Source organism: Tursiops truncatus, chromosome 2 (assembly GCF_011762595.2).
Source record: "Tursiops truncatus isolate mTurTru1 chromosome 2, mTurTru1.mat.Y, whole genome shotgun sequence".
Classification (NCBI taxonomy): Eukaryota; Metazoa; Chordata; class Mammalia; order Artiodactyla; family Delphinidae; genus Tursiops; species Tursiops truncatus.
Window position 1 is genome coordinate 101,567,608 of NC_047035.1, and position 17,204 is coordinate 101,584,811.

Below are 17,204 nucleotides of genomic sequence, written 5' to 3' on the forward strand. Positions count from 1 at the left end.
CAAAGTTTCCTGAGTAATCAAGCACATTATACCCAGTTTGCTTTGTGAAAACCTGCACTGCTAGAAAAGCCCCGTTTTAGTGCCTGGGAAGACCAAGTGGTGCCTTCGCCCTGAGACATCGGGATGCCGACCGACCTCTGAGCCCTCGTGGACAGCTGCCTAGTCTCTCAAGAGGCCAGAAGCCCACAAGAACACAAAACGCCAAGTGACATCAATGACAACAAAGCGCTGTAAAGTCAGGTATTGTTCATTCGCTCTGTTCCTGGGATGTAGGTTGTTATAGTGATTGGAGCAAACGAGGTTTAACTAGAAAAAGACTGTGGAATAGTAAAGCAGGAGAAGGAGTTTTGGACTTTATTTAGTTATTGAAATGCAGCTAGTGTCTGTTGCAATATTACCTCTCAGCTCTCTGTTCTGCTGTTGCTCTGAGCCCACAGAGAGCAGGCATGGCTATTAGATGTGTGTGTGTCAGGGAAGCGGGACGGGGAGAGGGTGTCTCCCTGACTCGTCCCCTTGTCTTGGCTTCGCTAGGCTGCCCATTCCCCCCCGCCCCCCCATTAAAGCCAGCAATGCCTGAAGCTTAGCCCCTCATGGCGTCTAGAGCTCTATGCAGGCCAGAGGTTTGAGCTCTTGAGGGTAAAGCCACTGGGCCAGGGGACACCCACTTCTCAATCCTGGTAGAATATTAATATTTCCCTGCAAGACCAAACCACATGAATAACAGTCATAAAATAAATATAAATAAACTTTCAAGTTGCATTGTGCTTCATAGTTTACAAAGCCCTTATTTAACCTTCCTGACACCCCGATTGGGTTTTACATTTCTGATTATTAGCTCTATTATACAGTATAGGTGAGGAAACCAAGGTGTAGGAGGATTAAGTGACGTACACGAGGGTGTCAGCTGGTAATTAGTGAAACAATCCATGTGGCCGGCACGTGGCACACAGCAGGCACATGGTTCAGTAAATATTCAATGCATGAATCAATGAAGGAAGGAACAAATGACCCGGGACTCATACCCAGTCCTTGCAAGTGTGAATCTGTGCTCTCTGCACATGGCCAGGCCACCTTCTCCACCTTCTGTGAACTTCTCTGCAGTCTCCACACCTCTGGGACACCCGGGTATGCCTCATCTATGACAGGGTGAGCTGGGATTAAGCTTTCAAATATCATGTCTGTCTTTGTTCTGCAGATGTGAAATTTATGTCTTGAAATTCCAAGAAGGAAAATAATGGCATTTTATTTCACTGGCTCTTTAAAATGTGCTGTGTTCCAAAAGGTTGAATCTATAAACATGACTGGAAATTTGGGAACGGATGCCAGGAATTCCTAAGCTTCGTGTCTGCCTGGGCCAGGGTATGGCTGCTGCTCCTGCAGATTATGGGTTAAGAAATATTGCTGTTGGACACTTGTTGGAAATTTTAAGCTCCTTGAAAAATATGGCTCCATTAGGAGAATCCTGTCAAGAGACACACAGGCAGCATTTAAATTTTTCTATCGATCCTTCTTTTGTGGCATGGCCAGAAGCCCTACCGCTGAGCACTTTCAATATTTTTCTGTTTCTCCAACTTCTAGTTGGATTAATCTCTGGAGTACCTTGAAATTTCCTGAAGTTGTCCTCCCATGAAATGGACCACAGGATTAAAAAGGCCAACAGAAAAAAACATTTCCAGTCTGGGTTTTAATGCCTCCAGTAATGAACTGGAGGTAGATTACGTACATCTCAGTCATAGGAGGGAAAATATAAAGCACACTTGATTGGCAAATCAAGTGTTGCTGTGAAGCCAGAGCAAAGGCTGATGAGTGAACTATTTATACGGATTCTTGCTTTACCTGTTCTCTTTCCCTGAGACTCAGGAAGATCGTGAACCTGAATCAGACTGTTCAAAAGGTATGTTAAGGGACTACAAGATTATGATTCCTTCTACGTCTTAGTTTTCCTGGTCAATGGTAATAATGATGATGACAACAAACATGGCATGGCAAGGGTAAAGAATCCAGCTGGGGTGGTAATTAATTTAGTGAAGGCTTCATGTTCTCTCCAAAAGCAAACACAAAAAACCCAAAAAGCATAAAACCCAAACCGACTGAACCCGAAATAAACTGACAAAGACGTTCCTGAATTAACTTGAGGTGCTAATTACACCATTTGATTTTATCCACATTGCACGATCCAAAAGAGATGACTGCTTATGCTAAATATGTCTGTAAAGAAAAGTGCACTGAGGGTGGGAGAGGGAAAGATGAACCCAGGAGTTGAAAGTCCAAGGAGACTTGGTGGTAATCTCCCTTTTATAGGTTGGTAAATTCAAGGGCACTGTTTGGGACTGTAATGTAAACAGGAACTTCCGTCTCTGTGGAAAGGTACAAGCTCGGGACCCCAAAGGTCCCTGTTTGCTCCAGCAACGTCCCACGGAATAAATGCAATTCATGTTTTCTTGGCAAAGAAGAACCGTTGAATGTAGGTAACCACGAGGCCCCTGAAATGCTCGTCTAAAGTCTCTGGCCACATTAGAAATTATTTTAACTTTGACTTTATGTGTTTTAGAAAATAAATACAAAGAAAAAGCTCAGCCTTTTGATCAGAGTATGACTTCTTAAGGAATATCTGCATCACAGCAGATTTAAGTGTACAAAGAGGAGGCTGGCTGGGATTCTTGTAGCTACAGGACTCAGTGTGCCTCATACGAGTTTTACACACAAGTTTTACATACAGGAAGATCATACTGCCTAGTAGACGGTTGTGAAGGTTCCCTCTCCTTCCAGCCCCACAGCCACTGCCAAAATAGCACCACGTATGCCTGATCTTTAGGCCTAAAGGTGGCAAAGGGTGTGATAAGACTTAAATAGGGAACAGCGCAGCTGAGGGCTGGAAGGGAGCAGCCTCGGGTAAGACACAATGTTCCTAAATTGCCTGCCTTTTGGCTGACAGATGCTCCCAGCTGGCTGGTGTGCAAGTCTGTAACTTGCAAAGCAGGCTGGAAAGATGGTTTTGCTTGCCAAAACCAAAGCAAGTAGGAAGCTAGCAGACAGAGCTAAGAGATTTGGTGCATTTTGCTGACTGGTTTTAATCCCCTGCCTAGTTCGGGAAATCAGACTGGGCCCAGGAAGTCTTGTCTGATTATTTTAGTTTCTTCCGTCCATTTGAATAGTATAGGCCTGGGTTAGGGAGTAAGGCTCCAGTTGCCTCAACAGCACCCTTCCAATTCACCTTCATACAAAACTTCCCTGGTTTCATCAAAATGACTTGACAAGTGGTTTTCAAAATGTGCTCCCCGGGTCAGCAGCACCACCATCCTTTCAGAACTTGGTAGAAATGTAAATTCTTGGCCCCTACCCTGGTCCTACCGAATCAGAAATACTGGAAGTGGGCCAGGAGGTTCTCCAGGTGAGTCTGGTGTACATTAAAGTAGGAGAACTTCCTCTTTAGACCAAGCCAATCAGGTAAACCATGATCATTAAAACTGGTGGGACAGAGCTACTTATGCAAGAGTTGGGGGAGCACAGAGGGGATCTAATAGAAAGTGGCAGCCACTCTACTGATGCCATTTGTATAAAACCAAGGTGCTTTCCTCTCTGTAGCCCAAAGGAGGTAAGACTTGCTAGGGGAAAAGGAACACCAGGAAAGAACCTGGTGACGTCCGGAAAAGTTGCTAAGAGCTCTGCGGTCTTTGAGAAGGCCTGGAGGTGAGTGGGTGGCTGCCCACCCAGAGGAAGGAGCTGTTGCCTCTCACCCGGCACTGCCCTATTTTGTACACAAGTCTCCTGATCACCCTTGAAAGTTCTTTATTCTATAGATACGGTGAGAATAGAAAACGGAGGTGGGCAGGAGGGAGGGGAAGAGTGGGCTGCAGTAACCCCACGATCGGGTTAGGCAGAGAGAACTACTGAGAATCATGCAGAGTCGGAAGATTCCTCAAAAGTCACGAGCTCATCCACCACGAGATAACAATTGCTTCATCACCACCATCATCGTCATCGAGCTACAGCTGACTGAGTAGCCTCCTACATGCCTGGAACCATGGTAGGTGTCTTATGCAGATTTTCTCTAGTCGTCCCCCCACCCCCAGCAACCCTGCAAGCTTGGTGGCATTACCTCAGTGTACAGATAAACAAAATGAAACTCAAAGAGGGTTAGGAGCAGGTCCAATATTAGACAGGTAACAGGGGCTGAAACAGGATTCTCATCCTTATCTGGTATGTGACACCATCGCTCTATAATACTCCAGCCTGGTGATTTCCATCCAGCCTGTCCCTGAATACTTCCAGGGACAAGGTGCTCCTTACATCCTAGGGTAGTTCATCTTTGGGCTACTGGAATGTTCTTTTGTTTACTGGTGCCAAAATCTACCCCCCAGCAGAGTTCACTCACTTGTCTTGCAGTTGGCCCTAGTGATATGCCTGGTGACTCCACAGGACCCAGCAAACCCACTTCCTACACTGATAACTCTGAATATCTACACAGAGTTCCAGGAATCTTTACTTCCTTCAACTAAAAAGCCTTGGTTTCTTTTCTTCCCCTCTTCATTTTCTGTTATAGAAAGGCAGAGAGGGTCTCATTTTAAAGCCCTGAAGATTTGTCCTCATAACCAAACATCTGCCATCTATAGAATGCTGGGATGGTATTCTTTATGTATCTAATGACTCTTTGAGCTGTTGTGTTTACGCAACTTCAGGCACAGATATAAATCGAAACCCCCATTATTCCTCAACCATCCCAGAGAGCAAAAAAGGTCACAGAGCGATCAGATCTCAGGGTGGAAGGGGACCCCTCTTGTGATGTTTCCGAGATAAGGCCTCTCTGGGGAATGAAGTGTGTGGGATCAACTTGCCTGTACTTTTAGAAAATGGCAACCGAGGGCTTCACAGCCTTGGGGCTGGATGACAACACACGTGGGTGGAAAACCAACCTTGAGAATCATGCGTGGATGGCCCTCCAAATCCTTGAGCCTTGGTGTGGCTGGTGGAGATGGAGGTCGTGAGTTTCACCCATGGGAGGTGGGGCTCTTACCCTGCAGCACCCTGGTCTGGGACCTTGAGGAAATCCAAGCTCTCCGGCGTCTGTGACACTCGGTCTGAGCCAACGGACTGTTGTCGCGGTAAGGGTGGGCGAGCCATAGAAGGGCACAGGCTCCTCTGAGTGGACCTCTGGTTTCCAGCAGCGTGGGGATGCAGCACAAACTGGTTTTTAATGACTCCATTCTGATGGTAGCCTAGAAAGTGGGAAAGAGGAGAAAACAAAGCAGAAAATTTCTGATCCTATGCTAAAGGCTCTCCAAATTGTTTTCCACCCGTTAGCCAAGAGTGAGTTACTTAGCTTTGCCAGGCCTCAGTTTCCCCTTCTGAAATAAGGGAGGGCATGACTTCTCATATTTTGCGAGGCATAGAGCCCAAGACATTGTACACTGCCCGGCCAGTGCCTGCAACATAGCAGACGCTCATGCGTGCTTGTTGATCCTGACTTTAGAACCACCAAAAATGTTCCGGGGTTTCGAAGCCAACGGTCAAAGAAAGGTAAGCCTGCAGCTAGTTGGGAGGCACATTCTTGGGTCTAAAAAAAATGATGACGTTGTGATTCAGGAGGGCTGGCAGCCAGCTGTTTAAACAGCTGGACATCCATTTTCAAGGGGTCAGTCTGGGGTGTCCTCTGCAGGAGCTGTGGGAGGTGAAGGGAGCACCCCACACAGGCAGGGGAGATGTGGCCGTTGGTTGGATTAATCTGGAGAGAGCAAGCTGTCTTAGCCAAACTGTTCCTGGTCAAGATCGCATTATCTGGTAAATAACAGACTGGTGCTGGGCTCCAAACCGTGCGCCCTGGCTGAAAGCGGCACTGTCATTCCCAGCTATGTATGAAGAAGCCCTTATCTCTTCTCTCACTGACAGATTTGGGGAAGAGTGAAGGGGAACAAGGCTCCCCAAGGCACGCTTTTGGTAAAGCCACCGTAAAGCAAACCTCTTCCATGCGAATTAAGAGAAGAACTCTTTGGTACCAGTGGGATGACCCTTAGTTTATAAGGCAACTCGGGGTTCAGGTTTGGCTCTGCCTCTGATAGCTGTGTTGACCTTGAGCGAGATACTTGACCTTTCAGAGTGTCAATTTCTTCATGAAAGAGACAAGGAGCTTGCGGAGACCCCACATGCTGCCAAGGTTGCCAAGGACAGCAGAAGGGCATCCAGAGTGGGACGTGTTCCAGGGCCATGATACTCAAAAGGGGTCCCATAGATGGACTGCTCCGTGCCACTCGTGACCCACCCACCATCAATAAGCTCAGAAATTAAGAGCAAGCATTTAGAAACGTTCACAGCAGTTTCACAGACATATCTCATGTCTGTTGAATCTAGTAAGAAATTTTGGCTTACATTTTGAATGCTTTTAAAATTCCACTCTTCTAGTAACTTTTATTATATCTTACAAAAGAATAGTTCGTGATGGATTAAAAATTAAGTTAAAAACCCCCCAAAAACCCAAAACAAAACAAAACGAAACCCCAAGCCCTTGATCCTTCATCATAGATAGTATGAGAAGTACTGATGTAAGGGATTGGGGTCCAATCGCCTCCTTTTATTGGTGAAGGAACTGTCACACACAGAGGTTGGGAGCTGTGCTCAAGGTCAGGTATTTGGTCTGAGCCGACTGTGGCCAACACAGCTGAGGCAAATGAGCTTTCCAGGTGGTCTGGCCAGGATTTTGCACGGGCGGCTGGCGCATAAGTAGTAACAAAACACTACACTGGTTCTCTTAGGTTCTTTTGTGCTTGGATTTTCTTCAAGGATAAAGGCAGAGGGGAGGAAAGACAGCTGGGCCAGGCAGGATGGGGACTCCAAAAGAGATGAGAATTAGTTTCTCACTGATAGGCATGGTTGTCCATACTTCAGCACGCCAACTGTGAGACTCCAGAGCAGGAGACAAAAGAAATGCTTTTTACTGCTTATTTTGGACACTGCTACAAATTAGTTTCCTTGTCTGGGAGGATCTGAGTCAAGTGTGGTCCCAAGATGACCCTTTTCAGACCTACAATCCTAAACTTATTAACATCAAACACTCTGGGGACAGTTCCTCATGAACTGAATCGTGAGTGTTGGAAAAACATTTTGTGAGTTTTGAGAGTACTCTTCCAATACTAAACAGATTCTTTGAAGGGCAAAACCTCTTACATGTATTTGGGTTTGGATTTTGACTTGCATGCTCTATTTTTATCATTTAAAAAAATGAGAAAAATGAAACATACGATCTAAACATTTTTCTGAATCCATTTTGTATTCTCCCAGATATTACTTTATTTCTTGGAGCAGTTCTCGTAGATTCTATCTGATTAAGAATAGACTTTCTATTTATTCACTCAGCTGTTAACTAGTTGCAAAGTATTGTCATGGTATTGGGCTGGAGGTGAGTAGTGGTGGGGTTAGACCTTGCAAACTCCAATTTCCATAGAGGCAGTGTCCTACACCTTAAAAGCTGACGACATTCTGGTCGTCATGGACAAGGAGCTCCATTTCCTCTTACTGATGTACAAAGCCTTTCCTAAGGGAGGTAACACTGCCAGGTAAGGAAATGCAAACCGCTGACTCAGCCACCGTGCACTCTCAGGAGCTCATCCATGCCTCCCCTGGATTTTGGGGTCACAGGTAGGGCCACTGTGTTGGGAGGAGTACCTCTGGCAATGAAATGGCTCACGGCTGGCTAATATGTGGGCACTTACTGGCTAATGCGTTTCTTCCTCAAGGTATTTTACACATCTGGGTCTAGTCTATGGCCCATGCTTGGCTTACCTGGTGGCGGAGGGGCAGCTCTCATTGGGTAGTTGGCATTGTGAGTCCCGCTGGAATAACCTCTGCTTTGAACGGTGTTCCTTCGGGTAGGACCTGAAATAAACCAGCAAGACAAAGTTAAGATCGGCGGCTACTGGCTGGTTTTATGGCTCCCGATGGTCTTCTGCTTATGGAGAACTTTTGAGAAGTTTGGAACGCAGGTCTCCGTCGGATCTGCAGGAGGCTGGTTGCAGTGGAGACAGCTGTTTGAGGGAAGAATTGTCCTCGCAGCTATTGGATGGGAGGGGCTGGAGGACATGTGATGGAGGGAGGGATTTGAAATGTCAGAGCCAGTAGCTTTACAAAGAGGTGTTATTAATAAGCTTACAAAGGGGTTTCTATTGTTGTAGACTTTGCAAAGGGACAGAGGAGACGTCTGAATGTTCACACTCATGCTCTGACCACAGCACCGCAGAAGCCGAGGCTGTCTGCTGCACATCGTGGTCACTGACGTGAAGGACACCGCAGCTCCAGCACCTCTGCTTTAGTCCAGAGCCTTTCTCGCCAGAGTTTGCGTTCTACAGTCTTCTAAGTAAACACAGAGACCCTGAAGGGTAGAAGCAGACTGATACCCTGGACACAGACGTGCAAGTGTTAGAAAACAAGCAGGGCCAAATGGAGCTTCATGTGGGCCGGAATTAGGGCTGGGGCGGCCGGGCCACTGGGGGCCAGACGAGATCTCTGCAGAGACTATGTGTTGGAAAGGAACACAGTAAACAAGGTCTCGAGTGGGACATGAAGGAGCTTCAGGACATGAAGCTGATTAAACCAGCGGGAAGAGGGGTGCAGAGGGAATTCCTAGTAAAGAGAAGAGCAGGAAGTGATAAGGCATGACAGCATAACGCAGAGGAGCTGGGTCTCAGGTCCTGGGACAAGGGGAGGAGGCCAGGTTAGGGTGTCCCCCTTCCTGCCCCCTTTTCCCCATGAAGATATAATAAAACACCGTATTAGACAACGTTTCACTTTGAGGCCTGCTGAGAGCGTTGCTCATACACATCTTGCTGGTGTAGCTCTCCTTTGCCGTGCTCTCCTTTGCCGTGCTCTGTGCCCTGGGTTCTGAGCCCAATGGAGTGCTAGGCCTCTGCATTCCAGTTGGGTTTGGTCAGTGGGAGGCACCGGCAGGAGACTGGGGTGCCAGAGGAGAGAGCGGCTGGCGTATCTCTTCCTTTTTTTCCCCAGATTGAAGTATAGTTGATTTATGGTTTCTGGTGTACAGCAAAGTGACTCTGATATACATACATTCTTTTTCAGATTCTTTTCTGGGGTCTCCTCTACCTACATCCTTAGAGTAACAGTGGGATCCTGCTGTTCTCTGCCCGAGTCCCAACTTTGTTCCCTTAGCCCTGCCAACACCCCTGCAAAGAGTCCTTTTATGTAAAAGTCTCTTAAAAAAATCCCACCTAAATGTGCTGTCTTCTGCAAATACCAACTGATACACAGATATATACCAACCTTTTCTGAGTGGCTATTTCTCTGTACTGTATTAGTGAGTTACATAGTACGTGCCAATGTGCGCCTTGTAGACAGATGTCATAAAGGCCTATTTTATACCTGTCATACTCTTTTTTTTTTTTTTGGCCGTGTGGCTTGCGGGATCTTACTTCCCCAACCAGGGATCAAACCCAGGCCCCGGCAGTGAAAGCACCAAGTCCTAACCACTGGACCACCAGGGAATTCCCGACCTGGCATACTCTTCATCGACCGTACACATGGGCTGCATTCTGTAAAGATATCTACATTATATGAGTACATAGCATATGTAATTACTCTAAATTATAAATATAAATTATATATAATTTATATAAATTATATTTATATTTTAATATAAATATATTTTACTCTGCCTTATAAATATAATTTTATAAATATCATAAATAGAAAAAGAATCAAAGGCCAGTAAAGAAGTCAGACTGTGCTGTGAGTTACTGCATGTATGTCTTCTACTGAAGCAATTGACAGCGAAGGAGGGCGGTATTAAATGTGATGCACAGTAACAGAGCAAAACCGTGTAGGGAGCTGGTAAATATGGTCAGTTTCTTTCAAATTGACAGAAAAGGGCTTCCCTGGTGGTGCAGAGGTTAAGAATCTGCCTGCCAATGCAGGGGACACGGGTTCGAGCCCTGGTCTGGGAAGATCCCACATGCCACGGAGCAAGTAAGCCTGTGCGCCACAACTACTGAGCCCGCATGCCACAACTACTGAAGCCCACGCGCCTAGACCCTGTGCTCCGCAACAAGAGAAGCCACCACAATGAGAAGCCGGCGCACCGCAACAAAGAGTAGCCCCCACTCGCCGCAATTAGAGAAAAACCCTGCGTGCAGCAACGAAGACCCAATGCAGCCAAAAATAAATAAATAAATTTATTTAAAAAATAAATAAAATTGACAGAAAGGATGAGGTTTGTATTGTCGACAAGATCGGACTGGAAATGGCTGGGAAATGTAAAGCCAGCAAACTGATTTGTTTTAAACGCAATTCATGCTGTAATGCCAGGAATACTACATATAACTACAAAATCATTCAGAAAGGTTTAACCTGCCCATTTGCCTTGATGTTGGTTTAGTCTGAAATGTTTCAATCTGAAGCAAACCCCAGCCACAGGAAGCAGTCAAAGTACTGGTTCTTTGCCCTGCAGATCTGGGCAGTGTTACGAGCATTTGGTAGGAAAAGAGTTTGGCTCAGGGAAAGATGAGGGAGGGCCAGGCGGGAAGCCCAGAAGCCTAGCAGTGGTCCCGCCTGTGGGGCCCATGAACACTTACGGGAGTTCCTGGGCAGCCCGGGTCCGATGCTGACCTGCAGCACTTTGTTGCTGGGCTTGAGGATGGCCAGGTCACCGAAGCCTTGGTGGAATTGCACTTGCCGGGAGCCCCCTGCACTCCAGGGACCCCAGTTCTCCTTTTTCAACTTGATTTCAAGCCTGCGACAAGCATATTTGTTGGAATTAACAAGTCGGGATGGAGCAGTGAGAAAGTGCGGCTCATAGACCCCAGCATGGCGTTGTGCTGCTGGGCAAACGTGCTATAGAAACAAGGCAAGCCTGGATCATCGGAACAGGCACCGGGCCCGGCGGCCAGGCATGACAGTCCGTGGGTTTCCTCGACAGAGGCAGAGCATTCAGGGTCCAGCCCCTGGGAGACACCAGTTGGTGAGGGAGGTACCCCAGTACAGGCGCTTTGTCACTCTGTCAAGTGGATACAGGTGGGACTGCCCCAGGAACAGAAAGAAAGGCCAGTCACCAGGCCACACCCGCTGCGGTATGTCACTGTGTTTCTCTCTGATTGCCCAGGTCTGTGTTTGTGGAGGACCGAGAGATGCCAGACACAGAGAGCTCACATCTTTGCACAGAATGTGGCTGCTAGTTAAGTTCTATTCCTCCACCCTCACCCCTATCCCAGGGAGGAAAACGACAACATTTCCCTTCCCAAATAAAAGGGAAATTGACTCACAACTGCAGAACTCCTCAGCCAGTTTTCATTTTCCACATTGCCTATATGCCTACATAATGCAATTTCATAGTTTGCTTTTTTTTTACCTTATATTTTTTCATGTTGTAAGACAGAAAGATCATAATTGCAAGTAGCCGACTATTCTATCGAGTGGCTTGGCTATATTCTTCCTTTTTTTGAGTTATTCCCTTATCACAAATTCCCAGACAAAAATAATTGCCCCCCGTACTCATGGCCAAATTGTTCTTTGGAAAAGCTGTAATGAATTCATTCTGTTTCCAGTATCTGTTTCACTGTAACCACAGCAGCATGAGTTATGGAAAGGTCCCCTCCTTACGGGATTAAGGCTTTACTTTGGCCTCTTCCTTGTGAGTAGGAAGACTGGAGGATATCCCCATTTTATAGATGGGGAAATTATGAAGGAAGAAAAAGCCAAATAACTCACTCAGCAAACGTGAGATTAGAAGTTCAACACTCCGCCAGTGTCTGGTCCACGAGACAATATTATTAAAGCAAATGAAGGTGAGAGCCCAGACACAAGACACCAGCCATCCACAGCCCCCGAGTCTCCAAATGCCCCAGCAACACGCTGTATTACGCATTGATCTTGGGAACTTAAGTTCCACTCCAATCACTTTCTTCTGCTTCAGCCTTACACTACTTCTGCCTGCTCTGCTAAATAAAATATTCTTTTATTGGTGATATATAAAATCTGCCTTTTCCTGGCCTCACGTTGGTGACCTTTGTTCAGAGGATAAGATACACCATGCAATGAAGTCCTTATCTCACAGAAATGCAAAAGTGACGTTTTCAAAGCCTGTGGCAACCATCCAGACTGTCTTCTGCAGGCCCTAAGTGTCCACGGGGGAAGCCAAGACACCCAGGGCTCCTCAGAGGCACCCAAGCCAGTCAGACCCCATCCCCCCACCCCGTAGGCCTCCCCTCCTCTCAGCCTGGACCTCAACAGTGAGATCAAGGCCCCAGATCCCAACTTACGTGTTGCTAAATTTCAGAGGTAGTTGCTTCTGGGTTTTTTCCTCATAACGCTTTGCTAAGAGGCTCAAGAACTCAGTTTTAAAGACGGATTCAAGCAAACTGTCATATTCTTGCTCATGAAGAATAAAAAGGTCATCCTGCATAGTACTGCAAAGAGATTGGAAAGACTTAATGAAAGTTGTAGTTTTGTTTATTCCATGAATTTTTCCACTCCTTTTTTTTTTTTTTTTTTTTTGCGGTACGCGGGCCTCTCACTGTTGTGGCCTCTCCCGTGCGGAGCACAGGCTCCGGACGCGCAGGCTCAGCGGCCATGGCTCATGGGCCCAGCCGCTCCACGGCACGCGGGATCTTCCCGGACCGGGGCAGGAACCCGTGTCCCCTGCATCGGCAGGCGGACTCTCAACCACTGCGCCACCAGGGAAGCCCCTCCACTCCTTTTTTAATCCTGTAGAATAGCACTAAATTTCCACTGTCTTTCTCTCTGTAATAACTGAAAATCTTTAAAACAGAATGACGTGCAAAAATAAAGTCACTAAAATCTGCTTTTAAAAGAAGTTTATAGCCCACCAAAAGCATAAGTGAAATATTCTCTCACATGACTTTTAAAATCAGGAATTTAAGGACAATTTGTCTGTATATGTAAAAAAAAAGTTTGTTTTCAAACATCCCTACATCACAACCATGCTACCTGCACTAGGATTTGTCGTGATGAAGATCCTGACAACCAGTGGTTTAATCTCTGTCACTCAAGAGCATGTGTAAAAGCAATTCAGGGCCAACATGACAGTTCTACAGTGCCTGGGAGCCAGGCGTCTACTCCTCCTCTTTACAGGTACGACCAGGAAGTTGTACAAGTCATTTCTGCTCACACCCCATTGGCCAGCACTGTGTCACTTGGTTACACCTAGGTGAAGGGAGCCTGGGAAATGTAGTCTCTGGGTGGGCTGCCAGCTATTCACATGGAAAGGAGAGAATGGGCATTACAGGACAGCTCACAATCTCCACTATACCTCCTTGTTCACAAACTTTTCCAAACTTGGAATTGGAATCTTTTCTTAAAAGTGTGAGAATAATATACCTCAGAAGGTGTGGCCACAAAGCTCCTATCATCTGCCTGTTTCTAGGCAGATGAAAAGTCTGGAATTGTCTTAATCACTTCAGTGACAGCAATTCAAAACTCCAAAAGGCACTTCTGTAAAAGTTGCTCACAACAGCTCTGCCAAGTCATTTGAAATTAAAGAAATAAAGTCCCAGCATCTAAGAAGGTCTAGACCTTCTAAGCATCTAAGAAGGTTTAGACCATCTAAAGCAGAGGTCTAAGAAGACCTCTGCTTTAGGAAGGAGGGTGTACAACGGGGAAGAGGCAGAAAAGCAGCACCACTTTTTGGTGTGTGCGGTGGAGTGAAACTCCCATTTCAGCTGCCTGACTCATGTCTGGGCATGTCTGTTTGCCTGGCTGTACTTTAGGCGGTAGAGTGATTATTCAACAGGGTTATTAAATGAGTCCAACACAGGAAACCTTGAGTAGTTTAATGTGCTCAGATGTATTAGAAGTTTCATGATCATAAAGAAATAAAGCAAGCAGGGCAAAACATCAAGGTCAATTATCAGTGTGAGTCTGGAAATGAGAAGAGGCTGTTTGGATACTTTGACTTCAACCATCAGATTCAAAAACCCCTCCCTTTGGTGACCCGAGTCAGAGAGTTAGGAAATCATCTTTGCCCAGGCCAGAGTTTCAACTCATTCCCCTCTCCTCAGCCCAGGTTCCCAGATCTGAAAACAAAGCTTTTACATTTGTTTTTTTTCCTAAAAACTCAGACTTATGTTTGGACTTCACCCCCGTCTTATTCATATGCTCAACCTGCAATTCCTTACAGACGACTGGCATAGTAGGCCTTGTTGAAAGATGCTTTCCTAGTCCCTGGTTTGGCTGACTACTCCTTCTTTCTCCTCTCGCCTTTGTGGCTCACTGTTGTACTGCTGACAACACGAGAAAATCTTATTTCACTCCCTTAACCAAGATCTTCTTCACAAAAACATTAGTTACAAAACGCTGGGTAAACTCTTTTTTTTTTTTAAAGCTGAAAAGGCAGTTTCAGGTAGGACAGCCCCTGCCTTTATTTCAGCCTTTTAAAAAAATGTTTCCTGCTTATGAAATAGATGCTCCTTTTAGTAAACTGAAAACTACAAAGGTTAAAAAAAAAGAAGAAAATAAACCTTATCCGGAATTCTACCATCCAGAGACACCAGTGGCACCAGCCGGGGATCCTACATTAATCTCTCTGAGGAAGTGCAGATATACGTGGTGTCAGGCCTCCTGGGAGAAGCTTCACCCAACCCCAGGGGAAAGGCTCACTGCCATCTTTTGTGTCCCAGGAGTATCCCGGATAACAGTCTCTCAACACTTGTAAGCTGTGTGCCCCGTGTTTACTCAGGGCCCTGCTCCTCCTTCCAGGACGGGATGGAGCTCCTTAAGGCAGGGACTGTGTCTCGTTCACCTTCCGATCCAGAGCTGAACACAAGGTAGGTGATCAGTCCAAAAACAGAGAAATTCCAGGTTTCCAAAAGCTCAAAAGCCACAGCAAGGCAAGATTTCAGGAATGCGTCAGGTCAGCTGAACAAGAAGTGAAGCAGCCTGTTCTTCTCGCCAGAGGTTTAGGGCAATCAGGCGATGAAACAGTCTAGGTAAGAATGTCGTGCCCAGGGCAGCTGAAGCCTCTGTCTAAAGCCCCCTCTTCCAGGCTGATTTCCCCAGTATGTACAAGTACTGGAAAATCTACCGAACCAGACAGGCAGCCCCACAGCTCTCGGTCTTAGGTCTCTGGGGGTCAGCTGTCAGGACGAGGCGGATTAGAGGCTTCAGAGAGAACCCCACATAGGAGATTTTATAATTCCAATCTCATCACGTACAACGGGAAGGCAAAGAACATGGGCTATTGAAGTTTGTGGCCACCCTGCCAGCAAATTGAGTTTTTCAAGTAAGAGCAAGGCCAGGTCAGTATACGGTTCTTGGATAAGAAGCAGCTCTTGAAGGATCCTTCAAAAATGCATTCTGGGCCTTCTGTCAGCAGAATCCCCAAAGCCTTGGAAATCCGATGTCTCACCTGCATATCAGTGGGTCACCTCCTGATCGTCTCAACACGTCTTCAACCGAGGCAGAAATGCAGGTGTCAGTGTTTTGGTCTAACTTTTGTTTAGATAAGGATTTTCCTGGCCCTTTGAGTAACTGGAGTCTTTGTAGCTCTCTGAGCCATTGGGTCTAATCTATTTTTTTTCTTGTAAGTTAAAAAAACATTTTTCTTAAAATTTCAATTATAATTCAACTAGATATATTACCATTTATAAGAAGATAAAGACTTCTTGGGCTTTCCTGGTGGCACACTGGTTGGGAGTCCGCCTGCCAATGCACGGGACGAGGGTGCAAGCCCTGGTCCAGGAAGATCCCACATGCCGCGGAGCAACCAAACCTGTGCGCCACAACTACTGAGCCCGTGCGCCTAGAGCCTACGCTCCGCAACGAGAAGCCACTGCAATGAAAAGCCCACACACCGCAACAAAGAGTAGCCCCTGCTCTCCTCAACTACAGAAAGTCTGCATGCAGCAATGAAGGCCCAATGCAGCCAAAAAAAAAAAAAAAAAACACCAAAAAATCAAAAAGGTAAAGACTTCTAAAACTATGATGTCTATTGAAGGATTAGGAAAAACTTTTTATTATGAAAAATTTCAAATATCTAAAAAAGCAGAATGAACTTCCACATGTCAGGTTTCAACAATGATCAAGCCACAGACAATCAAATCTATCTACAGTCTCATTCCCCCCACTTCCACACACCAGCTAGGTTACTGTAGAGCAGAGTATAAATATTATTTTATCCTTAAATATTTCAGTCTGTATCTCTAAAAGATAAAGCTTCCTTAAATAAAAATAACCACAATACCATTATCACACATAAAGAAATGAACAATAAATCCTTCATATCAAATAGTTAGATATGTTCACAGTTCCCCAAATTGTCCTGTAAGTTTTTTTGTATGGTTGGTTTGTTTGAATAGGGAGCTGTGAGCCAATTTGGCTTTCCCAGTAGTTGTAAGAGTTAGGGACGGGCTGAAAGATGAAGCTTGTAGGACACTTTGATAGTCTGAACTAGAAGAATCCATTAGGTGGTCATTCCAGCCAACAGTCAAGAAGTAAGCCTCCTAAAGTGTTCAAAACACATTACAACTTTCTTCCCGAAGAGATAGACAACTGTTAAAATTTTTCTCTATGCCAATACTGAAATACATTGAGAACACACACACACACACACACACACACACACACACACACACACACACACACACACACACACACACACGTTCTCCTGGTACCACAATCCATTTCTACTCTGGATTCCATTTCACTACTCAATCCATTTCACACTCCACAACCCCATGTGGTTGCATTCCTAACTTGGTTTAGATGACTAGCCTAACCCAACGGCTGAAGGAAATGGGGGAACGGTATTAATCTTCGCAAGCTGGGGCTTAGTAACTATAACATGCAGATATAACAAGTTTAAATGACACAGGCTCTTTTTTTCGCCTAGATTCAGAACAAATTTCAGGCTAAGTACCTCATTTTATTCCATCCTCTAACAAGGAAAGGCCACAAGGAAGCAAATGTCCAGGATACTAAAGAGAAATGCAGAAATACTAAAGAAATAATAGTATTTCTCTTTAGAAATACTAAAGAAGCAGAAAAAGAATCTGATTTTACTATGAGACACTGTATCCCCAGAGGCTAAGAGAGGAGGAAAAAAAAAAAAAAAAAAAAGACAGAAGGAACAAACTTGAGTGTGAATAACCCAAACCTTGATAAGCCTCAAAGACTTGATCAATAAGATATTAAGTGTCAAAGTGCTCGATACAAATGTAGGCCTATGATGATCAGGCACTCCTTGATGGTATGAA

At 45.6% G+C, this 17,204-nt stretch overlaps 1 protein-coding gene across 3 annotated transcripts in view; it reads right to left on the bottom strand.

Moving 5' to 3' along the window:
- Nucleotides 1-17,204, bottom strand: part of MYO1E (myosin IE) — a 202,769-nt gene that overhangs the window by 11,827 nt on the left and 173,738 nt on the right. For all 3 annotated transcript variants that reach the window (XM_019947371.3, XM_033851745.2, XM_033851746.2), the window contains exons 23-26: nt 12,255-12,401; nt 10,572-10,729; nt 7,774-7,866; nt 5,015-5,216 (exon numbers count right to left, since the gene is read on the bottom strand). In XM_019947371.3, the coding sequence (XP_019802930.2) occupies nt 5,015-5,216; nt 7,774-7,866; nt 10,572-10,729; nt 12,255-12,401 (600 nt within the window). The remainder of the gene's footprint in view (nt 1-5,014; nt 5,217-7,773; nt 7,867-10,571; nt 10,730-12,254; nt 12,402-17,204) is intronic.